Raw genomic sequence first — 27,268 nt, forward strand, 5'->3', positions numbered from 1 at the left:
TTTCGTATTTGCCCATGTGTTTACCTCTTCTACTGCTCTTCTTCATTCACATTTGGGTTATCAATGACTCCTGTCATTTTCCTCCACCTGACAGACTGTCCCTGACACTCCTCTTAAGGAGGGTTGCTGGGAATAAATTCTCTTAGTGTCTGTTTATTTGAGTATGTCTTTATTTTCCCTTAATTTCAAAGTATAATTTTTGCTAAATATAGAATACTGGATTAAATTATGTTGTCTTTCAGCATTTTGTTATGTCATTCCACTGCTTTGGGCTTGCTTGCTTGCTTTCTTTCTTTCTTTCTTTCTTTCTTTCTTTCTTTCTTTCTTCTCTCTCTCTCTCTCTCTCTCTCTCTTTCTTCCAGTTACAACATTTAACTGTAAAGATCAAGCAGTGGTTATTGGTTAAACAATCCACATCAATAGGTTTGATGTGTGCAGGCACTAGTTCTTAAATAAAGGTGACAAATACCAATCAGATTCTCATAACACTGTTCAGGATCTAAATAAGCATAATTCTGAACACAGTTCAATACACAAGGCTAAGAGTGATAGTGCAATCACCAATAATCAAGCCAAAGACATCGTTTTCCAAATTACTTTTAGTTAAACAGAATTCTAGCTTTTTAAAAGTCTACACGTCTACATAAAACTCAAAGCAATCTAATGATATTTCTACCTGAGATCAAAACAAGTTCGTTTTTTCGTATTTAAACATAATTCTCGACATTGAGGTAAATCTGAAACCACATGATGTATTTTGTCAAACTTCCCTTCCAAAATTTAAGCTCTGCTTTAGAAAGAAATTCTCATGATACACATACATATTTATGTATTTTTCTTCAAAGACTAATGACAAATTTAGTCTTTGAAGGTTAATGAGGTTAATAGGCTTGAATTGGAACCATGATGCTAATATGAAAATAAAAAGCCATACATTTGTACAAAGTGTTCCTGCATGGTGCAATATGAAATGTGATCACAGAATCTATGTACTTGTAAGAATCATTAAGAGTTCAGGAATTAAGCTAATTTTAAGAAAAGTCATTCTATAATTTTTTAAAGCAGAGGTTGTAAAGTTGTGATGTATAAAAAAATATTGTATATAAAAACTCCAAAACCAAGTATGAGCCTAAATTGGCAATAACTGCAACTCAAATTAAAATCTAAACACAACTGGATCTTTACTGTGGCAATGCAACTTTTTGCTCTGTGGCCTGAAGGTGTTACTGAGGCAACAACTTCTTATCTCTTGCTTCTCCTCACATTCCCCAACCCCTGCCTCCAGCTTCCTTTTTCAGGGCTGTCTTTGGCAATACCTCCAAATCTTGAAAGCAGAGAACCTATTATCGTAAATGAGGAGGGTGAAAAACAATGCTATGTATGATGTAAAATAACCAAGCTAAGAGCATAAACTGAGAAAATACCAGAAGGAACGCTGAGCAACAGCCTATTCTCAAGGGAAAAAGAGAAAATAGAAAACAGAGGGGCAGTTACTCCTTGCCCTTCTTCCACAGTATCTCCTGATTAGAAGAGTGTGGAACCAAACTTTCAAACTCTGAAAAGGCGCTGACTCTGAGGGAAGAGTGAGGCAAGTAAGTAAATGCTGAAGAAGTACAGCAGGACTTTAGATGTCAATGCGTGTCTTACTCCGACATCAGCAATTTCGACACGATCGCTGCTGATGTCGGCCTCTTCTGCGATCCTGTCTATCTGTCGATTTTGAGCCTCGATCACATTGCCCATGTCCAGGGCCGTGTTTCCTAGATTTCCCAGGATACTGCCCACTTGAGTCAGGTTCTTTTCCATTTCACCTTCTCTGGCATCATTTGCTATATGTTTAACATATCCACCACTGGCTGCTCCTGTGGTTGCTTGCTGAGGCTGATCATTTGTCACTCGGCCTGGCTGCTTAGAGCCAACATTGCTAGAAGAGTTGTCTCTGCGATCTCCCTATGTTGCCTTAGAAGACTTAGCAGTCTCAAGGTGTTTTGTCCTGTAACATGAACAGACACAAAGGCCACAGCACTTGTTGAGTTCTGTTAAAGTCTTCTCTGCCTCACTCTGTCTCTATGGATTTGGTCCATGCCTTCTTCTATGTGGTTTAGTCGTTCTTGTTCATCCAGCATAGTGACAGTCTTGATTCCTGCATCCTGAGACTCAGTGGCTAAACCCAGGATTCTCCTTACACTTTCTAGACACTCATCAATAACCTGCTGAGCCCTCAACTGAATTTCTTCTGATGACAGATTATCCGTGATGAATTAAAACTCTTGAGAGGCACAGAAACTGAAATGTGGATATTCCAGCAGTTCTGGTCACTCTTCTCTGGCCATGGCAGCTCTGGCCTCCACTGTTCCTGATCACAGTCGCCATGATTGTGTTGTTGGTCCCCAGATGGAATCAGTCATTTCCTCTTGTTATTTTCAGTTATTTTCTCTTTGTGTTTGCCTTCCAACAGTTTAACTCTAATGTTTCTAGCTGTGAAACTCTTTGTTTTATGCTATTTGGAGCTCACTGACCTTCCTGGAGGTCTAGATTAGTGTTTTTCATCAAATTTGGAAAGTTTTCAACTATTATTTCTCCAAATGACTTTTCTACCTTTTTCTAATTCCCTTCTCTTCCTGGGACTCCCATACATGCATGTTGATTTTCTTGATGGCATTTCACAGATCACTGAAGCTCTGTTATTTTTATTCATTTCTTTTCCCTCTGTTTCTCAACCTGGGTAATCATAAATAAACTATCTTTAAGTTCACTGATGTTTTCTTCTGCCACCTTAATTGATATTGAGACTCTCTGCCCCAACTAAGATCACAGTCTCAGTCTGTGACATTGTCTTTCCTTGTTCTTTTGCCACTAAGAGCATTGCTGTATCTGACAACACCCAGGGGAATGGGCTTTTTCTGCTGTCTGATCTACACCAAGCCAGCCCCTTTCTCCAGTGAAGCTGCTAGTTTTCACTAGAATTTGCTCATTGATGGAGGAGGGGCTGGAGGGCAAGAACAGTCTCAGAAAAAAAAAAAAAAAAAGATTACCACTGCTTTTACTCAGGTTCATTAATTTTTCTTGAATAAACTCAGCTCAATCTTTAGGATGCCTTTGATTGATTTCCAGGGTCCTGAAATGGATATTATTGACAATTATGTCCAATTTTATATTTGATTTTTGCAGACAGGATTTGCCAAGCTTCTTTCTTCTCCATTCCGGATATCCACCTACTAGAGTAGCATTTTAAGAGGATTAAATCCAATATTACTACTGCACGGGGCCTTTGCTGTGTCTACACTATTTGTGGTAGTCTTTTGCACAGTGGCCTTTGCTAATGAGCCATACCTCCCAGTTTTCATGCCACATGCAGTCTCCTCCCCTTCAATTGAGGCTGGGTCTTTAAATAAACTTGCTTTAAATAGTGGAAAGTAGCAGTGTCACTATGCAAGTTCAAGGTCTAGACATTTAGAAGGCCTGGAAGCTCCTGCTTTTGGGCTCTTGAGAGCCCTGAACTGCCATAAGAAGTGCAGCTACCCTGCTAGAGAAACCATGGAGAGAGAACATGCAGAGAGTGAGAGGCCCTAAGACAGCGTGGGACTGAGGAATGTAGTTGACAGTGAGAAATGAAGCCCCAGAAACTTGACCCAAATAAAGCCACTCCCACCAGCCCTAGTCATCCGAGTCTTTCCAGCTTAGGAGCCAGACATAGGAGTGCAGAAGCCGTCTTGTAAGTTTCAGCCAGGAGGCATCACATGGAGCAGAGGTGAGCCATCTTTGTCATGTCATACCCGGATTTCTGACTCCCAGAATCATGAGAATAAAAATAATTACTGTCATTTTAAGCTACTGGATAATGGATAACAATTTAAGCAATGGCTAATTAAAATACCCAGGTAAATAAACCACAGCTGGCCTCCTGGTTCTTATTTCAGCCCCCACACATTCGTCAAGGTTTAAGAGCCTTCTGGTCTCAACCCATTGGTCCCTGCTGAGGTTGTGTTGTGTTCTGAGTACACCACCTGCGGTAAATACAACGTTCATTTTGCACAATGCTCTGCAGAGAACCCAGCAAAAATAGGCATTTAATAAAAGGCTTCATGTTAACACAGTTAATATGATCCTGAGTCACACCAACGATTACAGCCCAGGAAACAGACCACTTTTCACTGCTTAGCCACCACATCATGCTGGCAGGATCAAAGCAACCTGTCCATCTACACTCCCTTCTAATGCCAGAAGCTCTCTCTGATAAAGCCTGCTGATTCTAGAACTCTTGTTTCCACCTGTGCGCTTTCTCAATTTTGAGTCTTTTTGGATCAAGGGCATTTTGTTTTCTCCAAGGCCAAGGCATCCTGGTTCAGATGCTTACTTACATGGAAGGAGCTCAGAGTCAACTGAATGAAGAGTCGTATAAGTCTTGAAAATCCTTGAATTTGATCATCAGGGACAAAAGAGAAGATAATCTCATGAACACCCAATAAAGGAATGAGAACCAGCGTTGATTTTGCCAACCTGCAACAACAACCAAATAACTATCATGAGGGCCACGTTGGGAACAAGCAACACTTCCTGCTCTTCTGGGCATGCCTTTATTATAGCCATTATCATATTGATAAACAATTGATTTTCCAGTTTGTTTTCTTGACTACACATTGAATACCTTAAGGGCCAGTGTGGTCTTGTCCTTCGGTGTATCCCAACACCTGACTCATGGCAGATTCTCAGAAAATGTGAATTGAATGAATGAATGAATGAATGAGTCCCCCCATATAGATTATGATATATCTACAGATATACCTACATTTTGCCTGATGGATACATTTCCATGCACATGGCTATCACCCTGGGGCGCTACACCTCTTCCAGGTTTGACAAGTGTCTTATTACCTGGCTCACTGGTGCCTCTGTCTATGCATCTGCCTCTGTCTCTGTCTCTATCTCTGTCAGGACTCCCAGTGTCAGTGCCTTACTGAGCAGAGAAGGAGGCAGAATAACTCTTGTCCAGGGCCACAGAGCCACTAAGCACCAAATACCCACCTGGAAGCGGGGCATCTGACTTCACACTCAGGCCCTGCACACCCCGAGCGGGGCTCCCCCATCATCCCCCATGAGGCCCCTCAGCCCCAGTGATGGTGAGGGCACAGGAAATGAGAAAATGACCCTCCTCATAAAAAGTGCTGTGTGGAACTCCCTGCTGTATACACCGCACACAAAAAGACAAACATTCCTTTGTACCACCCACGTGCAAAGTGCACAGCTGGGGCCCACACATTCCACATCACATAGCGGTGGTTCCCAAACATGGCTGAGTATTTGCTACTGGAATGCCTCACAGAGCTATACACACACATCTTCCTGGCCTCTGGGGCGATTCTCTGAATCAGAACCTCCGGAGTCTGGGTCCTGGAAAGGTGCATTGTTGAGGAATTCCCCTATGGGCTTCTGACAAGCAGCCACATTTGGAAACAACTGCTCTTTACCATTGAGCTGCTTCTAGATTTAAAACTGATTCCATTAGCAAGGGTGACTCATACTCAGGGTACAATCAAAGCTACTGTTTTATAGACATTGGGGAAAAAGCTTAATTGTAATGAGTATTTTTAGCCCAACTTACTTTCTTGAAGGATCAGACTAGGAGGTATCCCCCCAACCCCCTGGAATGAAAGACATAGAAATTGCGGAGGAGCAGCTCGTGGGCAGTGTCTTCAGGAAGGCATACCTCTCTCCAAGAGAAAGCAGCGCTTACTATGAATACTGGTTTTGTGAGAGCCATTCAACTTCAGGGTCATCAAGGAAGCAAACAACTCACCTTTGTGCCCTAAAAGGACCTAAAGCCAGTAAGAGCTAAGCAGGAGTCACCAGAAAGAGGGACTCCACCCAGGCACGTGGGCTCTGCCCATGGCCTGGACCATCAAGGAGAGGCCGAGGAGTGGGGAGTCTGAGACACAAGCCCTGGGGACGTGGTTCGCCTGTGCCAAGCTGGCGTGCACTCCTGCTCTCAGATCCACCCACGCAGCACTCACTAGCTAAGCAACAGCAAGGTGTTCCCAAGGAGAGACTATTTCAAGACAGATTTTTTGTAGTTTTTAATTTCCAGGAGTGTTTTAAAACCTGTTAGCTTGGAGCTTGCAAAATGGTGATGTGAGCTGTATTTGACCTCCAGACATTTTCTGTTTCTGCTAGGCAGTGATTTTTGTTACTGAAGCCACCTTTAAATGATAAGGAGATTTTAAGCAATAATATCCAGATTTGCAGCTTCTTTTGAAAAATGGGGACCAAATTCCTGCTTGGCAATCATCAGCAACAGCCTGACGGTGGGGGTCCCTTTCGAGGGAACATGTGCTTTCCAACCCCCAAGCAGCCTGCTGGGCGCCTGCAAGCGTTTGAGGTGCGACGCTTACATTCTCACACACGGACCTGTGTCTCACCATCAGCTTATTCTCATGGCCTTGTTACAGCAATTATGTTTTGAAATAAACATTTTATTTCAGAATAACATTAGATATGTAGAAAAGTAGCCAAGATAGTACACGGAGTTCCTAGATACCCTTCACTCTGTTTCCCCTGATGTTAAAATCTTACATAATCACAATACATTTATCCAAACTGAGAAACCAACCCTGGTATGTGACTAACAACTTTACTCCAGACTGTATTCAAATTTCACCAGTTTTTCCATTAATGTTCTTTTCACGTACCAGGATCCAATCCAACATCCCACATTTAGAGTGGGATGATTTTTAAAGAATGACCAGCATTTTGTGAAGTTCTGGATCATTTTAATAACCATCATGTCTTGGGATGGATGTCAGAAGGGATTGCTCACTCCTCACTTCATCCTAACTTCTCTCAGCAAAGGACTATTTGTGTCCCTGTTTAGATAAAAATCCATAAATATCTATATCAGTTTACTCTTATGAACTGGGTTTATGCTTATTTTTCATCTTTATTCATTTGTTTATTTAAATGGCTTAATTTATTGCAGTCATTTAACTATTCAGTAAATATTTACATCTGCTATAGCACATGAGACAGTACAGTGGGTGGTGGGGAGCTGGGGTCAAGGACAGGAGAATATCTGGGACCCGGGTTCAAATCCCAGTGCTTCCAAGGGTTAGCAATGTGGCCTTGGGGCAAATTATTTAACCTTTTTATTAGTAAAAATGAGGATTATACAAATAAGAATGTAATATAAAATAATGAAATAAGACTAAAATATTACTAATAATACTATCTGACAGCATCATGGTAAGGATTAACACATGGTAAACCCTCAGAATAAATGGTGTCTGATATGCAATGAATGATCACTAAAATTTAGCTAGCTCTATTTTGAAAGAAGCCATCCCCGCCCTCAAGCTGCTTACAACCTCAATGATTTTGATCAATTTTACTTCCATTTGTGACATTTTTCATCTTCAGTTGCCCACCAGAAAGTCCTTTCGGAAAAAGCTACTGGGCTTAGCATGTTAAAAAATGACTCTCCTAAAAAATAAATAAATAAATAAATAAAAAATGATTCTCCTTCATAAACTCATTCAGAGCTCTGCCCCACACATCCCACGGACAGTTGAGACTGTTTATCTAGGGAAAGTGAGCCCCTTCCATGCTGGAGCCACAAGGCACAGAGATGTCCAACCACACTGAGGGTCTGCAGGTGTCTGTCTGCATCCCAGGGCCGTTGCCTTCATTCAGCCTTGGCATGGCCCTTCCCCTCCAGCCCCAACAGATGGGCTGGCTACAGTTTCCTCCACTGGAGCAGTACAAGCCTACACATGAGGGCTAGGACCACAGAAGGTTCCCCAGATCCTAGTAACTTGCCTCTTTGGCAAAGCTTAAATGTGTTTAATTTAAACTTTCCTAAAATAGACTCCTGGAGGGGGACCAAATCTTGAGAGCTATGTTCTGAAAGTTCTCAAAAATCTAGGAAACTTGGAGGTGGGACTGTTCCTACCAGAGTTGTCAAAACTGCAGTAGGCCCTGTTGCCCACACCCCTTCGCCTACCCTACCTAGCAGAGGGCTCTAATGGGAAACAAACATGGGCGGGCAGAAGAGCAGACCCTTCCAGCATGGAGGAAGGCAGGGCGAGCTGGGGATGCCGATGCCCCACAGAGGTGGCAGGAAGCAGTCCTCCCTGAACTTGGAAATGAGGGAGTCAGCACTGCTTGGGCAAATGTGCTCATGGCTGCTGTAGGAGTCACCAGCCCAGGAGTGAAATAAGGTGGCCTGGATGTGTCCTGAGAGATAGGGCCCCAACATTTTGCTAATTAATAGCATAAGTGAATCAATTGCCTTGTACTCTGCATGGAGAAGGAGTCGGTAAACAGAAGGCAAGTGGCCAACCAAAGTGGCAGGAAACATCACAAAAAAGCAGGAATTTCTCAGTATTTACCGGCCCCGTCTGTGGAGACTGGGGAATGAACTTCCCTCCCACCAGGTGGGTGGCAGCCCAGGCCAGTAGTGGTTTCTCAGGCCACCAGCAAGGATCCTTCATCACTAATCACTCTACTTGGAGGATGTGATCACTAGTAACATTCTAGTGACCACTATCTGGTTCTGGATTTTTTTTCCAACATTTTTTAATTGTTGTTCAAGTACAGTTTTCTGCCTTTCCTCCTTCCCTCCCCACCTCCTTCCCCTGCTTCCACCCCCCCCCCCCTTGTTATTGTCCATGTGTCCTTTATAATTGTTCCTGCAAAACCTTCACCCTTTTCCCTTATAATCCCCTCCCCTCTCCCCTCTGGTCACTGTTAGCCTGTTCTCAATTTCAGTGTCATTGGTTATATTTTGCTTGCTTGTTCATTTTGTTGATTAGGTTCCTGTTAAAGGTGAGATCATATGGTATTGTCTTTCACCACCTGGCTTATTTTACTTAGCATAATGCTCTGCTCTCCAGTTCCATCCATGCTGTCACAAAGGGTAGGAACTCCTTCTTTCTTTCTGCTCATAGAATTCCATTGTGTAAATGTACCATAGTTTTTTGATCCATTCATTTACTGATGGGCATTTAGGTTGCTTCTAGCACTTAGCTATTGTAAATTGTGCTGCTATGAACATTGGGGTGTATAGGTTCTTTTGGATTGGTGTTTCAGGGTTCTTAGGATATAATCCAAGCAGTGGAATTGCTGGGTCAAAAGGCAGTTCCATTTTTAGTTTTTTGAGGAAATTCTATACTGTTTTCCATAGTGGTTGCACCAGTCTGCATTCCCACCAACAATGCACTAGGGTTCCCTTTTCTCCACACCTTCTCCAACATTTGTTGTTTGTTGCTTTGTTTATGATGGCCATTCTCACCGGTTTGAAGTGGTATCTCACTGTGGTTTTAATTTGCATCTTTCTGATAGCTAGAGATACTGAGCATCTTTTCATATGTCTCTGGACCCTCTGTATGTCTTCCTTGGAGAGGTGTCTGTTCAAGTCCTTTGCTCATTTTTTAATTGGATTGCTTGTCTTCTTAGAGTGGAGACATTTGAGTTCTTTATATATTTTGGAGATCAAACCCTTGTCTGATGTATCATTGGCAAATATGTTTTCCCATATGGTTGGTTCTTTTTCATTTTCATGTTGTTTTCTTTAGCTGTGCAGAAACTTTTTATTTTGATGAGATCCCATTTGTTTATTCTTTCCTTTATGTCCCTTGCTCTAGGGGACATATCAGTGAAAATATTGCTGCATGGAATATCTGAGGTTTTCCTGCCTATGTTCTCCTCTAAGTTTTTGGATCTTTGTAAAGTGTCAGCTTTACAAAGACCAGGGTAACTAGGAGAAGCTCCCCCCCCTCAACCTACATCTTCCACAGTCTCTAAGAATGAATAGTTGTATAGTCTGGCTTACATTTTAGCATCTCGTGAGTTCTGTTGGCATCAGCCCTCCAAAGTCTCAGCCACTTGGGCACACTCATAGGTCCCCAGTACAGTCCCCAGGTGGTGGCAAACTTGCCAAGATGAGGTGTCTCATCCTGAGAGGCCCCTAGGTAAGCCTGCACCAGGTTCCTCTTTTCAAGGTTTTTCCCCATACAAGGGTGGGGAAAGGAAAAGGAAGTTTTCAAACACGTTTTATATGTCAGGCAGGGCTCCTCTTTCTCTCCCCAAAATAGCCATGCAAAATCACTGCTCAGCCATGAGGGTCTCCCCAGTGTCTTTATTTATACTTCCCTAAATCCTTGGTTCCTAATGGGGTGTCACACTCCAGGGCTGTGCAAGGCGATCCACTTGGTATTGGAAGAAAATATAATAAAAGAAGGTAGTAGAAGTTCTATGTATATTCATTTTCACCCACCCTTTATAATTTTCCATTGTTTGATGTATGTTATGATTCATATAATAGATCAGCAGACCATATGCATACATGGTGAGGGTCATGCTCAAAATGTCTTTACTGTTAGAGATGCATGATCAGAAAAATTTGGAAACCACTCTCTTGGATAACTGTAAAGGAGACCTTGGAAAAGGTATATCAAGGTGGCTTAGAAACATATTTGCCATGGCCCAGCCAGAAAAGGCCATGCCTTGTTTCTCATCTGATCCAATGCCCCCCACTGAGTCAGAATGCTCAGTGGAGGGACTCATCAGCCTGTGCATTAGGCTGACTGTCAGGAGATGCTTAGGAGCAGCCAGGATGGAAAGCTACTTCAAGGACTGTTGTGTGTCTGGAGCATGGGAAGACCAAGTGGTACATGGTGGGCTTTAGGGGCATAGAATAGCAGGGTTTAGGCTCTGTCTTTGTAGAAAGTGGTGCTTTGGCATTTGTCTGCTCCTATTTCTGTCTTCTCAGAATGCTGTCCTCTACTGGGTTTCCCAGGTGCCTGGGTTTCCTCTGAGCCTGGCTAGTAAGAGAACTGCTCCCCTGAATGGACCCACATAGAGTAGACTAGAGCACTTCTGCTCTTGGCCTTGGACTACCACTTTCAGAGTGTGGTAAGAGAAGCTGAGCCTTCGTAAAAAGATCCAAAGAAGCTGTCAACCACTTGGAGGCTCTATCAGAGACACCAAGAGAGACAGAGAGGCTCTATGTGGTCCAGACCAGCCCAAGTGTCCTGAGGCTAGGGGCTGTTTGCAAAATACTTGGGCCAACTACAGTATATATTTTCCCAGTCCTGAACCATGTATGTTTATCCTTCTGACCCCCTGGAGGGAGGGCTTTAGGTAGATAGGATTTGGGGTCTGGATCCTGGGCAAATACCACTGCCTGCATCCTATTAGATTGGGAGACCTGTGTCTAGGACCTCCATTTATCCTCATAATGAGCAGGAGGTGGAGCTGGTGTGGACTTTCACTTTATACAGCAGAAAACAGACCCAAAGAGGCCAAGTGACTTGTCCGGGGTCAGTCCATGAGACTGGGGTCATAGCCAGCACCAGCTCTCCTGACTCGTGTTCCACACCAGCATCCCAGTCCTTGGCATGTTAGAATGCATGCTCCTCGCAAACAGGGTCCACATCATATCTAGCTTTTGTTCCAAGCACAGTTTCAGGCACATTGTAGATATTCATCAAATGTTTATCAGGTGAGTGGAAAAACTGTCCTCCCAGCACATCTGAGTCAGGCCCCACAGTGGCCCGAGAAAGAGTGAGAAGCAGAGCTACAGCCATCCTCTTGCATACATCCACCTCTGTCCTGCCTGGTGGGCTACAATCCCTACCCCAAGAGTTACTCGTTTGGGTTAAAACACTCCTTCCGTAAGAGCCCTGCTGAGGTGGACACATCCCATAGACAGTAAAGAGTAACTGAAAAAGGAAGGAGGGGTCTTTCTGTGCCATTCATTCAGGCATTTGCTCACTCATTCATGCATTTGTATTTACAGCAGTGCCTCCTCGGTACCCATGGTCTGACTTGCTGTGAACTGAGGCTACTGTCACTGTGGAAAGCAGCAGATGGGATATAGCAAAGGCAAGTCACAAAGAAAGAGTGACTGTGAAGAGACATAAAGTTGGTGGTCTTAAATCCCAAAGTTCCAAAAAGACTCAAAGATTCGCTTCTGAGTTATGAACATGTCCTTATTCTGTGACCTCAAATCCCTCCCAAAGGTTGGCAACTATCTAATTTCCCTTTGTGTGACCCTTTCCTTTCCCTACAAACCATCCATTCTTAGGAGCATGTTAACAGTTTCCTACTGTGGGAGAGTGTAGGTCCTTGACAACTCACCACTTACTTCCTTTCCATGGGGCCAGGAAGTCGTCACCATTGGCAAAAGTCCTACCTGATCCCACGATACTTTGTTCAGAAGGACTCTCCCTGATACCCCTGTACTAAACTCATTTCCCCTCCCCAGGACATTGGTCAGAACAGCCACAAGGGGTCAAAACAATCTTAGACTATTGGACACTGACCTCAGGCCACTCACCTGTATTTATAGTCTTTGAAGCACATTTTATGGGCTTTGAGCTTAGAGATGAGAAGCTTGAGAATTTTCAGGAAGAAGAAGAAATTGACCTTGAAAAACAAAGCAGACATGGGTAAGCGATGGATTCCATATGGCTATGAATACCATTCTGGGCCTGGCCCTCAGTTCCTTGTTCATGTAAGCGAGGGGTAATGTGGCACTAGCCAGTCAGGTAGTAAACACTTGTAGTAATCCCCTCTCTCCCTAAGGCCATCTCAACTGGAAGCCTGGAAAGGATCCTGAAAAGCCATTTAGTTTATTCTTCTGCCTTAGGGATGTCCATTATCATCTGAGAAAGGCAGATGGACACTTACATTATCATTATCAACTAATATTTATTGAGTACTTACCAGGCCAGGTATTGGCTAACTTCCCATACATTATTTTATTTAACCCTCACAATAACCCTCTGAGGAAGCCACATTATTTTTATGACATTATACTATGAGAAAACAGACACAGAGGAGACAAGTACAATTCCCAATGTCGCAAGGCTAGTAAGGGACTGAGTCAGTAATTAAATCTAGACTTATCTGATTACAAAACTCCCTTCACTTAAAAAAAAATGACACACAGCTTCCCTTCTTTGAAGAACTCTAGCACTATTGGCATCCAATCTGATGTCCTGTTATTGCCACAGAATTCATTGGAAAGTGTATGTTCTCTACTACCCAGTCTACTTTCCACAACTGTAGGAACTAGGAAGATTCAGCTCTCCATTATCAGCCTTGGTAGAAATTTTAAGATATGTTTACAAATTCTTTGACACCTTTCCCATCAAACAGCTATGCCTAATATTTCCCTTCCCTCTGGAGTGTGAACCAGATTTAGTTATTTGCATCTAATGAAAAAATACGGTGAAAGTGACACTATGTGACTTCTAAGGCTAGGTCCTCGAAAGGATGACTTTCACCTGGTATCTATCATCTGTCTATCTACCCATATCCTCTCATTCCCTCTCTCTGTCTCCCTCCCTATCCCTCCTTCTCCCACTTCCTCCCTCCCCTACCCATCTCTCTCTATCTCTTTCTTTCTCTCTCTGCCTCTCCTCACTCATTGCTCACTCCGGGGAAAGCCATCTGCCTTGTGGTGAGGATACTCAAGGAGCCTGTTGAGAGACCCACATGGGGAAATTGAGTTCTCCTACAACAATAAGCATCACTTGCCAGCCACATGTATGAGCCACCTTAGAAGCTTATCTTCCAGCCCTAGTCAAGCCTTCATGTGGTTGTGGTCCTAGCCAACATCTTGACAGCAACCTCTTGAGAAATCACAAGTCTCCTGAAGAGGCAGAAGAGCAAGTGGCTGAGTGTGGGTAGGGCTCAGAGAATGAGAACAAGGTTTGTGAGGAGTGATACAGACATAGAGGGAGGATCACTTCCTGCAGAGCCTTTCATGGTCCCACTGAGGACTTTGGGTTTTCTTTCAAAAGCAACAGAAAGCCACTGGTAAATTTTAAGCAAGCAAGTGACCAGATCAGATTTTCATTCTGAATTTTAGAAAGATCATTTTGGCACCACTGTGGAGAACGGATTGGATGAAGGCGGACTGGAGAAGGAGGGGCTACTTGAGAAGCAGTTTCAGAGTTCCTGGGGGAGGATGATGCAAAAGTGAAGTAAAGCAATAGCCCTGGTGCATCAGTGATGGAAAGGAGAAGATGGATTCAAAATTACTAAGGAGTATGAGTCAAATGACCTTTGTAAAGGGTAAACAGTCAAATGACCTTTACCCTTTGGGGGTAAAAGATGACCCCAAAGTTTCTCAGTAGATCGCAAATGTGTGGTAGTGCCATTCACCAAGAGAATGACCACATGGAGGAAGAAGAGCATGGAGGGAGAAGAGGGAGAAGTCCAGGAAGTTTGGACACAAGATATCCCAGGCAGTACGATATTTCTTTCTGGACCTGAGCAGAGAGGTCCCAGCCAGAGCATGGGGCCACTGGAGTAGGCAAGATTATCTAGGGACACTGTGCAAACAGGGAAAAAAGGAGTATTAAGAGAACTGCCTTGTAATAGAGAGAAAGGTATAGGAAGTAGAGTCAGCAAACAAAACTGAGAAAGAGCAGCTAGGGCAATTGGAGTGAGCCAAAAGGAAAGGGTATCCTGGTAGCTTAAAACAGGAAGAGTTTTAAGAAGGTTTGACGACTACATGAAATTTAAACAAAATAAGGCAGCATTTAGCAATAAGGAGTTCCCAAAGAGAAGCTGCAGTCCACAGGTGGGAGCACAAGCCAGACTGCCAGGCTTTGTTTTGTGAATGAGATGTGAGGAGGGGAGACAGCCAATGTAAACCATGTTTAAGAGGTTTGGCTGCAAGGGAAAGCAGACTAATGGAACAGTAGTTGGCAAGGGATGCAGAATGGAAATAATGTCTCCCCACTTTTATCTGCAGGGCAGCAAAAGGGTTTTGGTTGTAGTAATTTTTTAAATTGAAAAGATTCAAGGGAGAGGATCTAAGATGGTGGAGTAGGTAGAAGTTACATTCACCTCTTCCTAGGACTACATCAAAATTACAACTAAATTATAGAAAAATCAACCTGGATAACCATCTGAAGACTAGCTGAACAGAAGTCTTATAACTCCAAATGTACAAAAGAAGCCATGTCAAAACTGGTATGTAGGGTGGAGACGTAAAAAGGTCCGGCCCTGCAATCACATTCAGCCGTTGAGAATTTGGATGGATATCTCAGTGGCAGAGGTCCCTCGCTGAGTAGAGTGGGGTCTCAACTCCATGGCAGGCTCCTCAGCCCAAAGCAGCAGTGCCAGGAAGAGGAGCCCACATAACATGTGGCTGTGAAAATCTGCAAGGATTCTGTCTTCCCAGGTGAGACAAATACTACTGGAAACACAAGCACCCTCTTAGAGGACCAGTGCACACTATCTCACTTGTGGCATTCATCTTGGGCTCTGGCAGAGGAACAGTGACTCAGAGGGGACAGGAGTCATATAGGGAGAGACCAAGTTGAGTAGCTTCAGGGAGAGGGCTAGATGGAGGGACAGCCACCAGTGTCCTTGTGTTGAGTCCCTCTCCCATGCTGTCCACTCTCCTGAGTCAAGCACTCTCCTCCATTTAGCATTGGCCCTGAGAGCAACACTAGCCTTACCCTGCCGACTCCTCGGAGCTTTACCCTACCAAACTCACACACAGCTGTGGGATCTGCTGGTGGAAGCCAGCTTGGGCCCACATTGCAGGCTTTTTGAAAAACTGTCAAGAAATTCTGGGCAAGCTTGGGGGTGCCAGACACACAGGGAGAGGCTGAGTTACATGGCTTTAGGGCAAAGGACATCCTCCCTTATGGCTGACAGGTGTCACCCTTGCTGCGCAAAGCCCTCCTTCCATAGAGTCAAATCTCAATCTACTTTAGCCTGATCGATTCTGCTGGCTCGACCCTGGGTACTCCCTGAGACCCCACCCCACCACAAGAGTTCATAGGCCTCAGACAGGTGGCAGCTGGCCTTGGTGTGCCTGGAGACCTTTGCTGAGTGGCCACAGACCCAGCACTGGTGCAAGTTTGAATCTGTATTAACCTGGTGGACACTACTCATCCTTACCTGGTGACTCACTGAGAACCTGCCTCATGCAACTTGCATTTTAGTGGCTAAGCCAATGGGTAGCCAGCTGATGGAAGCAGATCTCAGAGTATCTTGGGCCTTTTGCTAACATATCCCAGGCCTGATACTGGTGACAGCTGGTCTCAATATGCAGCTTGGCCCTTCCCACGTGCACACAGACCCAGCACAGGCAGCTACCAACTCTGGACGACTTCACAGTTTTTAGCAGGTTGCCCAGTGTTGGACACAGACAGCATCTGACATTGACCTGCTCTGGAGTCCCTCCCAAGAAGTCTCAGAACCAACACATCTAGTGGCTGGGTTTAGACCACATCAGAGTATGACCCAATTAGCTCTATAAGCAGCACACCCAAATGGAGGTCTTGACAAACATCAGACACTGCTGGGGCAAATCTGCTTCATGGGGTCACCCCCCTACACAGAAGTCTGTACACTATGGTTGGGGTCAACCCTCACAGTCAACCAGCTTGAAGGTCAACCCCATGCACAGATGGGCCAACAGCAATCAAAACTCAACTACAATAGGAGGGCTCACATAAGCCATGCAAGAGACGTTCCTGGAGCGCCCAGCTCTGGTGATCAGGGAGACAGCACCCTGAGTCCACAGACCACCTACTACATAAGACCACCTTGCTGAGACTGGGAGACATGTGGATCTACCTAATACACAGAAACAAATATAGAGAGACAGCCAAAATGGGGAGGTAAAAACTATGACTCAAATGAAAAAAAAAACAAAAAACAGAAGAAATTCCCAGAAAAAGAACTAAATAAAATGGAAGCAAGAAATCTACCAGATGCAGAGTTCAAAACGATGATTATAAGGATGCTCAAGGAACTTATGAGAAGAATGAATGAACTCAGTGAGAACTTCAACAAAAAGGTAATAAACATAAAAAAGGACATAGAAACCATAAAAAATAACCAGTCAGGAAAAAAGAATATAGTATCTGAAATGAAGAATACACTAGAAGGAATCAACAACAGATTAGAGGAAGCAGAGGATCTAATCAATTATTTGGCAATAAATATATACCTATCAATAATCAATAATCATTTTAAATGTAAATGGCTTAAATGTTCCAATCAAAAGACATAAGGTAGATAAATGGATAAGAAAAGAAGATCCCCACAAACATGCTGTCTACACAAGACCCACTTGAGACTGAAACACACACAGACTGAAAGTAAAAGGATGGAAAAAGACATATTGTGCAAATAGGAGTGAAAAAAAAGCTGGGTAGCAGTACTTATATCAGACAAAATAGACTCTAAAACAAAGACTATAATAAGAAACGAAGAAGGACATTACATAATATTAAAGGGCTTGATCCACAAGAAAATACAACCCTTGTAAACATTTATACACCCAACATAGAAGCACCTACATATTATATGCAGCAAATACTGGTGGACTTAAAGGGTGAGACCAACAGTAATACAATCATAGTAGGAAATAGTAATACTCCATTGACCTCAAGGGATAGATCTTCCAGACAAAAAATCAATAAGGAAACAATAGCCTTAAGTGATACATTAGACCATAAGAATTTAATTGATATTTTCAGAGCATTTCACCCCCAAAGAAGCAGGATATACATTTTTTTAAGTGCACATGAAACATTTTCCAGGATAGACCACATATTAGGCCACAAAACAAGCCCCAATAAATTTAAGAAGATTGAAATCATATCAAGTATCATCTCTAATCACAATGATTTGAAACTAGAAAATAATTACAAGAAAAAACTGAAAAAATACATAACACATGGAGGCTAAATAACACAGTACTAAACAATGCATGGGTTAGCAATGAGATCAAAAACAAAATCAAACTATACCATCAGACAGGTAAAAATGGGAACACAACATCCCCAAAATCTATGGGATGTGCCAAAGCAGTCCTAAGAAAGAAATATATAGCATTACTGGCCTACCAAAAGAAACAAGAAAACTTTCAAATAAACAATCTAATCTTACATATAAAGGAACTAGAAAAAGAACAACAACAATAAAAAAGCCCAAAGTGAGTAGAAGAAAGGAAATAATAAAGATCAGATAAGAAATAAACAAAATAGAGTCTAAAAAACCCCACAAATGATCAATAAAGCCAAGAACTAGTTCTTTGAAAAGGAAAACAAGATTGATAAGTCTTTAACCAGACTCATCAAGAAAAAGAGAGGACCCAAATAAATAAAGTCAGATATGAAAGAGGAGAAATAAAAACTGATAACAAAGAAATACAAAGGTTTGTAAGAAACCATTATGAACAATTACATGCCAACAAACTGGATAAACTTGACAAAATGGATAAATTACTAGAAACATGCAATCTTGCAAAACTGAATTAGGAAGAATCACAAAATCTGAATAGACTGATTACAACTAATAAAATTGAAGCAGTAATCAAAAAACTCCAAACAAATGAAAGTCCTGGTCCATACAGCTTCATAAGGGAATTCCACCAAACATTCAAAGAAGAGCTAACACCACTCCTTCTCAAACTATTCCAAAAGTACAACAGGAGGGAAAATGCCCAATCTTTCATTTTACAAGGCCAGCATTATCATACTTCCAAAACCAGATAGTGAACATACATGCAAAAGTCTTCGACAGAATATTAGCAAACCAAATCCAGCAATATGTTAAAAATTATATTCCATGATCAAGTGCAATTTATTATATAGTGTTGGAAAAATTAGACAGATACATGCAAAATAGTGAAACTAGACCATCTTCTTACAGCATATATAAAAATAAACTCAAAATGGATTAAGGATTTAAATGTAAGACTTGAAACAATAACAGTCCTAGAAGAAAACTTAGATAGTAAACTCTCTGATATTTCTCTTAACAATATATTCCCGATATGTCTCGTTGGGCAAAGAAAACAAAAGAAAAAATAAACAAATGGACTACATCAAACTAAAAGGTTTTTGCATAGCAAACGAAACCATCAACAAACAGAAACACAAACTACTATTCGCCAATACATATTCGCCAATGATGCATTCAGTAAGAGATTAATATTCAAAAATTATAAAAACTCAGACAACTCAACACTAAAAAACTAACAAATAAACAATTCAATTAAAAAGTAGGCAGAGGACCTGAATAGGTACTTCTACAAAGAAACATACAGATAACCAATAGGCACATGAAAAGATGCTCGACATCACTAATTGTCAGAGAAATGCAAATAAAAACCACAAGGAGCTATAACCTCACACCTGTCAGAATGGCTATCATCAATAAATCAACAAACAACAAGTGTTGGCAAGGATGTGGAGAAAAGGGAACCCTAGTGCCCTGCTGGTGGGAATGCAGATTGGTACAGCCACTGTGGAAAGCAGAATGGAGGTTTCTCCAAAAAAAAAAATGCCTTATGACCCAGGCAATTCCACTTCTGGTATATATCCAAAGGAACCCAAAACACTAATTTGAAGAATACATGCACCCCTGTGTTCACTACAGTGTTATTTACAATTGCCAAGATATGGAAGCAGCCCAAGTGTCCATTGACAGACAAGTGGATAAAAAAGTAGTGGTACACTTACACAATGAAATGTTGCTCAGCCATAAAAGAGAATGAAGTCTTACCATTTGGGACAGTGTGGATGGACCTAGAGGGCTTATGCTAACTAAAATAAGTCAGACAAAGTACTATATATTTTTTTACTTATATGTGAAATCTGAAGAACAAAAACAAACAAAACAGAAACAGACTCCTAGACACAGAGAGTGGACTGGTGGTTGTCAGAGGGGAGGGGAGTTTGGGAACCGGGTTGTAGGAGACCGTGCTGCGTGGTGTGGGCCCAGCTCCCTCTCAGAAAAACCAGTGGAAAGCAAGGTCCACACACAGGACCCACGCCCACAGATAGGTTCTCCTGTGGGGAATCAGGCCTGCATTGTAACTGGGCCACTTTGAGACTTGCTTTTTGCTAAAACTCCCTCACCCTGAGTTGAGGCAGCAAACATTTACTGCACATCTTTAAATTAACTTCCTAAAATCTATGCTAAACCTTCCAAGGACGGGTGTAACCAGTTCAACCACTTTTCCCTTTACATTTGTAAATATCCTTCTTTTTTGATGTAATTAGCAACATCCTCTCCTTTGTTTTCTGTAGAAAGTAACCACCTAAAGCGAACCTGCGCATAGGAAATGAGGACCATCCTCAGTGTAATGTGCCCAGAAAAGCAATAAAAGCCTGTCAAGGCAAGGGTCTGCGCACTCTTTTCTTGAGAGAGTGGCCGTGCCGTCCCTTTTCCTCCACAGGACTCGGTAGTCCATGTGAATTTGTCTCGTCTCTGCCACAACACCGCGGACAGTGCAGGTGGATGTCCACATCACTGGGTGAAAAAGGTGAAGGGATGAGAAGGACAAATTGGCAGTCACAGGGGTGTGTACAGCCTAGGGAATATAGTCAGCAATACTGTGATAACTACGTATGGTGCCAGGTGGGTGCTTGAAATGTCAGGGGACCACTTTGCTATATACCTGAAACCAGTACAAAATGATACCGAATGTAAACTGTAATTGAAAAATAACATTTTAAAAAAGAAAAGACTTAAGAATGCCTCTCTGCAATGGTTAAAGAGCTGATAGAGACTACGACTCAGTGACAATGGCGTGAAGTCTCTACAGATATTGAGTCCACACGAGCCTAATGTCCGTCTAGAAACAAACCCTCGAACTACATATGAAAATGCAATCACAGGATCCACACATACCTGTTACGATTTGCTTAAAGCTAAAAGGCTAGAGTTTTAGGCAAGAGGCTATCTAATCCTCAAGCCAACAGGAATGATGGAGATTCCCAGCCAAAGAATATTTAGTAACAGAACACTTAAATACAAACTAAGTGTAACCAAGCGATTTATCTCTTTTAATGGGATATCTGTTTTTCATCACAAACAGAAAATGCTGTGTCCTTGGCTTAGTGATTTGTTGAACTTGTGTATTTTTCTTAGAAAGTCGGCCTCAAGGGGAAAGACACATATTTCAGCAAGTTAATTTCAATCAGGCTATCTTCTAAGAAATGAAGGGCTCTGAGGAGGAGCTGGTTGATTTGTTATGCTCTGTGTCTTCTGGAGACCACAGTAGCAAATGGGCATCAGCCAGCAGGCCATACGGAGGAAGTGCTTCCTCAGTGCCATGCAATGATGAAATGTCAGCCTGGGTGGCCACGGGGCCCTGTTCATCCTGGCTCCCCACAAGACAAGAGTCAGCAATCACTGGATGTTGCTATCCATCATTTGTGCATAAGCAGGAAAGGGGCCAAATGAGAAAAGTTTTCAAGAACCCAGCCAACTCTTCTTGGATTCTGTGACCAGATGGGGGCACTTAGGACCCCAAACATGTAAGGCTCCCTAGACAGTAGAGAATGTGTTATCAGATGTAACATTCCTGGTGACATTTCTTTGACACCCTAGCTTCTGTGCTCAGATCTGGGCCTACAGACTGGCGGAGGTGATTGACAGCATGGCCAGGAATCAGAGGTACACCTCATCTACCCCTGAACACCTACCTACCTAAACCTACCTACCTCCTCCTCTGACCTGCTGTGTGGATTAAAATGCCTGCCTTTAGAGATGCTCCTTTGGGTCAAAACACACCATCTGCAAGAGCCCTGCTGGAGTGCACATATCACATAGAAGTAAGGAGCAACTGGAAGAGAGGGGGCAGCCCTTTCTCCATCTCTCATTCATTCATTCACATTCATCTCTACAAAAATGAAGAATTCAAGAAATATGTATGATCTGACTTACTTTCACCATGGAACACAGAAGATGAGACTCAACAAAGGTAAGTTTTGAGGAGGAAAAATCCAAGGTATGGAGAAATTCCCCTTGCAGCTCTTCAGAGGAGGGGAGCAGGGAGTGAGGAGATGTTGGGAAACCCAAGTAACAGAACCCCCTGGATTCCTGGTGAGGAAGAAAACCTAAAGAGGGGCAAGACCAGAGAAGACTAATTTTACTAATTTCTCAACTTTGCCAAGTCCTGAGGCTGTCAAAGAAGATTCAGTAAGAGTGAATGAAGGCATTTGGCTTTTATGACTTTATAAAGTCAATATATGATTCAATTCATTGGCTTAAAAAAAGCCTTTCAACTGGGGGTTCAATCTGTTAACTCCAGGAATCAGGATATGGATAGAACAATCTTGTACAGTTTGTGCTCATTTTGTAAGGCCGTCCTTGAAAAGTTGGACTAATCAAGGCTTTATGAATTTTCTACTAGGATATAAGAATATACCCTCTTCCAGTAAGGTTCTAAACTAAACGTACATTTGGGGCTAACAGGTTAATTTAAGTAGTGAAGTCCTATATGCTGAAGGAGTTGAGAGTTATCTAATTTCTGTTTCTGGTGAAAGACCCAAAGAGTATCTGGATTCTTCAGGTTGTCACATTATTATTATTTCTGAAACATAGAGAGTCAAGAGGGCAGCAGGTGGAGTCAACTGATATGTCTGGAAATCCAGCATGATGTGCATTCATTCACATTGATCCAGATGCCGATCAACAAATTCAGGCCCAGTCTGGGAGCTGGTGGAGAAGCCCAGCTCTGACAACTGGGGATGCTCACCAGGGAGCCTGAGCCTGGGATGGCAGACTTTCTTTGGTCCCACTGCTCGGTTCACCATGTACAGTTGGGTTTTACCACAAAACTCTGTCCCATGCTCTGGAGAAATAGGTGCCAGCCTCAAATCTGGCCAAGATGAGAAAGCATGTGAAGTACTCTGAATGCTATCATCTTGACCTTGATTATTATGGTACTTTTTAGTACTTTAGTTAACAAAAGAAATATGTAGGATCAGGAAATTCTTTTTTTCTTCACACAATAAAGATGGGGAGGGCTGTTTGTTGTTTGGTAGATTTTTGCTTATTTCATGATCTAGAGCAATGGGGGGAGCTCTGCTCCATGTAGTCTCAGGGACCCGAGTTCCTTCCATGTATCAGTTCAAGGAATTATATTTTGGAGTTGGGGTTATGTCTAATCAGGTGAGTGCAAAACTGCAACATGGGGTCATATGACCAAACATGGAGGCAGCTATTGGCTGGCTCAGTCATGATGCGATGAGTGTCAGAATGGTAACTATTAGACTCTGAATTTCCTAAGGGCAGAAACCATGGAGACATACGCCTTTATTTCCCTAGAAAGAACCAAGCCAAGAACAGGAAAGGTGCTCAAAGCCTGACGGCAACAACAAGCCATTAAAAAGTCACATGCAGAAAAGAGACAAAGTCAAATTTTGCCCAGAAAGACTATTCTGGTTGCAATACAGAGGATGGATTGCTGGGGGCAAGAATGAAGAAGGGAGACCAGTCAGGAGGCTTTTGCAGAAGTCTGCTCAAGGAACTGAAGAAGAGTGGGATTAAGGGAAAGGGGAGGGCTTGGAGGGATCTTGAGAAGAATTTGACAAGATGCTGTCTGAGTGGAGGTTGCTGGGAGGAAGAGAACAGAAGCTAGGGGGCTCCCAGGTTGCTGGCTGGGGTGGCTGGTAGATGAACAGTGGTCTCATCCACTGGGTGTGGCAAGCAGCAGGAGGAGAAAGTGGACGGGAGCATAAGTGAGGTCAGGAGACTGTGTCCATATGTGGAGCTGGCCATGACTGGAGTTATAGAAGCGACAGTATGTGAAGGCAATTTTATCCAAGATGAGATAATAAGGAGCATTCCTTTGCCCTCATAGGTGAGTATGTGGCTCCAGGAACTAGGAAGCACCCATAGAAACTAGCACACAGGTCGGTCAGCCACGGCCAGACAAGCAACAAGACCCAGAGCAGTGGTTCCAGCCTGGCCATTCATTTTAATCCCTTGGGAGCTTTTAAAACTGCACCTGCTTAAGGTAGCATTCTGCTACCTGCAGAATTTCTGATGCAGTCCTCCAGGGTATGAAGTACCATGAGGTTTCTCATGGCATCCAGCTTTGGGAGCCACAGACTTCAGTAAGCACCTGGAGCCTGGCAATGTCATCACAACTCATATTCTGATTGAGTAGATCTGGGGTTGGACCTGGGGACCTGGTTTTATAGCAAGGGCTCCAGTGACCATACTTTGAGCAGGGAGAGTGTAGCAAAATGCTTTTCAACCGTGGCTGCACCTTAGACTTCCTAGGCCACACCTGAGATCAATGAAACACAAATCTCTGGGGCTGAGACCCAAGCAAAAAAATTTTTAAAGACATCGAGGTGATCCCATGAGCAATCAAGATGGAGAACAATGAAGCCTCTGGAAGATTGCAGGATGAACATTAGGGATCCAACTGGAATGAGCCTCCTGAACTCCCTCCTGGGGAGGACCAGCTGGCCTCCATCCTGCTTTGCTCTGCCTGGTTAGCGAAAGTCTACCAGTGCCCAGAAGTGGGGGTCACAAACATTCCCCAGAGTTTATAGAGAGCCTGCCATATGCTTGGGCTGGCTGCCAGGATGAACAGAATGGGGGCATATGGTGTCAGCAGACCACTTTTAGACCAATACTCACAATAAAATATTACCGAGACTCCAGCAGAAATCTGTACAGGGTGCAGGAAGGGCATGAGGAGAGTGTGACCATTCCTACTTTGTGAGATGAGGTCCAGGTACAACAGCCAGGTGGACGAAGTGGCAGAGGGAGGGAGCTCAAACCCAAGGAGAATCTGACGCAAGGTACTAGTGCATAAAAGAGCCTGCAGCAGTCAGCACTCCAGGCACAAGAGCTGGAGGCGGTAAATATTTTGGAGGCAGCAGCATGGTGTTGTGGTTATAGGTGTGTCATCTGATCAGACCCTCTGGGCTGAGCTCTGGGGCCTCCACTTACTGGCACAGTGACTTCAAACAAGTGACTCCTCATTTTCTCAGTTTGCTCACCAATAAAAGAAACACCATAGTAGCACCTACCTCAGAAGAGTAAATGAGTTCCTACCCACAAAGCACTTAGCATGGGGTTGGGATGTAAGAGACACTCAATAAGCATCGCTGGGCCATCATGGAGGGTCCTAGCCAGGAGGTGGGTGCTAGGACCACAGCTGCACAGTGTGTCTGGAGAGGAAAGGATTGTGGAGAAATGACAGACAGGGTGGGGGTGAGGCAGGGCTCATGATACCCGTGGGAGGTAAGTGGTCAGACTTCACATAGAACACATGCTGTCAGCTGTGTGTGGAATGACTAGGTGGTGGGCGCAGGGGGTGGGGGAGGGAGATTCCCAGGAGCATGCCTGCCACTGGTCGGGTTGGATGTGATGCAGACCTTGGAATCCTAGAGCATCTCCATGCTCTCAGTTTTCTTGCTGTTTTTGTGAACTTTCTATCCTCCCAGTTATACCCAAGTCCGGGCAGAGAGTTGCCTTCTATCATTGACAGATACTGACATTCTTCTATACAAACAAGCTTTTGTTTTCATGAAACCACAAATGCCACATTTACATAAAATGGCAAAAACGGAATGCCCGGCAACCTTCTGTGGAGGGGAACGGGTGAGTGTGGAGGGGCAGTGCCTGGCGGGCAGGCACCCAGAGTGATGGCCCTATGTCTGGGTAGGGAGACTTTCCACCTCCCTCCAGGACCTTGCTAGACTTCCTGCTGTTCGCTAACTCCCTGTCATTTCCCCGTGCTTCTTGTGCAGATTTCAGTCCCAAACGCTGTCATCTGAAAGAGCTTTAGGACTCTGGGTCAAGCCCTCCTTCTCCAGCCCCAAATTCTGGGACACTCGGAGTAAAGGCTCTTCCTCCTCAGGGTCTCAGAGCAGCAGCATCTCCTGACTCTCTAACCCCATTACAGCTGTGGGTGGATATGATTGTACATTTTCCTCCTCTGAAAGAAGCTCCCTGGTCTCCTCTCCCTCCTACTAATGGTGTTAAGACCCAAGCCTACTAATGGTGTTAAGACCCAAACCAATTGCTTTGCTGTCCCTGGGCTGGTCCGTGACTGAAGAGAGCTCTGTTCCCAAGGCCTTGTACACATCCTAAGGATTCAATATATGGTTACTGGGTACATTTCTACACATAGTTTAAAGACTCAACAAGAAGGAGGCTTGTGGTAGAACCCGCAATTTAGGTCCTGAACCAGAACAGAACAAGGAGTTTCTAACTTGTTCCTTCTCATTCACAGATCCTACTCCCAGCTCAAGGCCTGGCCCAGGCTCATTCTGAACCAGGGAATTGGGGCAGGTGGGGGGCAGGGGTCCTCCCTAGCTGCTGAGCTTAGAGGGGAGAAAGAATGGGTGGGATGATCCTTACTGCTACACAGAGGAGCATGGGTCCTCGGATGATCCACCAGATCAGCTTATTTTCGTTTGTTACCCAGCACCTACAGCAAAGAATAGACAGTAGAAGATTTTAAATCAAGTTAAGGTTCAACTCAGAAGCCTCATGCCATCCAGACAAAGGATGCTCACACTCAAGATTTACCTTCAACCCATCATTGTACTGAGGGGTGGAAGAGAAGAGTGGACTCAGACTCATTCCTGCTCGTACTGTAGCGCTGGCTTTTCTTACCACTAAAATGCACTAAAGCTTGGTGTATATCCCTCTACACTTGTCTCTGTGTTCTCAGAAATGTAAATTCTTAATTACATAGGGGACTTTTGGGTGGTGTTTATTTGGAGGAAAAAATGGGATCACATGATTTGCATTATTCAGCAACAGGCTTAACAAGGTGCTGTTCAGATTCAGTCTCAAGAGTCCAAAAGGTATAGAATATTCCACAATATAGGTATGCCAGAATTTATTCATTGATTCCTGTACTGATGAATGTTCAGGGATATTTTTTTGGTTTGGTTAGGGTTTTTTGTTTTATTTTTAAAATTGAGATATAATTGACATGTTCACATTATATTAGTTTCAGGTATACAAAGTGATGATTCAGTATATGAATATATTGTAAAATGATCACCACAAGTCTAGTTAACATCCACCACCTCACATAGTTTCAAATTTTTCTCTTATAATGAGAACTTTTCAGACTTACTCTCTCAGCAGCTTTCAAACATACAGCAAAGAAGTGTTAACTACAGTCACCGTGCTGTGTGTGCAAGACATCCTGGACTTATTTGTAACCGGAAGTTTGAACCTTTTGACCACTTCCACCCATTTTATTTCGCTTTTCCCCCACTTTGAACTATGGGGCAGTTAACTATTCTTGTGCCTATATCTTTATATACCCAGGGTCACCAATAAGGTATGCAGTACATTTTGTGCTAATTGGTGCTAATTTTGTGATAATTTATAGATATAACTTAATAAATTAATAAACTAATACTATAAGAAAATCTTTGATTATTTTACCTACATTCCTAGATATATTTTATTTTATTTTTTATTCTCACCCAAGGACATTTTTTTTCATTGCTTC

General features: G+C 43.2%; 1 protein-coding gene and 1 pseudogene across 2 annotated transcripts in view; both read right to left on the reverse strand.

Moving 5' to 3' along the window:
- The window catches only part of GLP2R (glucagon like peptide 2 receptor), a 68,119-nt gene that overhangs the window by 8,092 nt on the left and 32,759 nt on the right, over positions 1-27,268 (reverse strand). For both annotated transcript variants that reach the window (XM_045199081.2, XM_024565051.3), the window contains exons 9-11: positions 26,155-26,224; positions 12,332-12,420; positions 4,362-4,500 (exon numbers count right to left, since the gene is read on the reverse strand). In XM_045199081.2, coding sequence (XP_045055016.1) covers positions 4,362-4,500; positions 12,332-12,420; positions 26,155-26,224 — 298 coding nt within the window. The remainder of the gene's footprint in view (positions 1-4,361; positions 4,501-12,331; positions 12,421-26,154; positions 26,225-27,268) is intronic.
- LOC112308665 (synaptosomal-associated protein 23-like) lies at positions 1,491-2,261 on the reverse strand (annotated as a pseudogene).

This window comes from Desmodus rotundus, chromosome 9, assembly GCF_022682495.2.
Source record: "Desmodus rotundus isolate HL8 chromosome 9, HLdesRot8A.1, whole genome shotgun sequence".
NCBI lineage: Eukaryota > Metazoa > Chordata > Mammalia > Chiroptera > Phyllostomidae > Desmodus > Desmodus rotundus.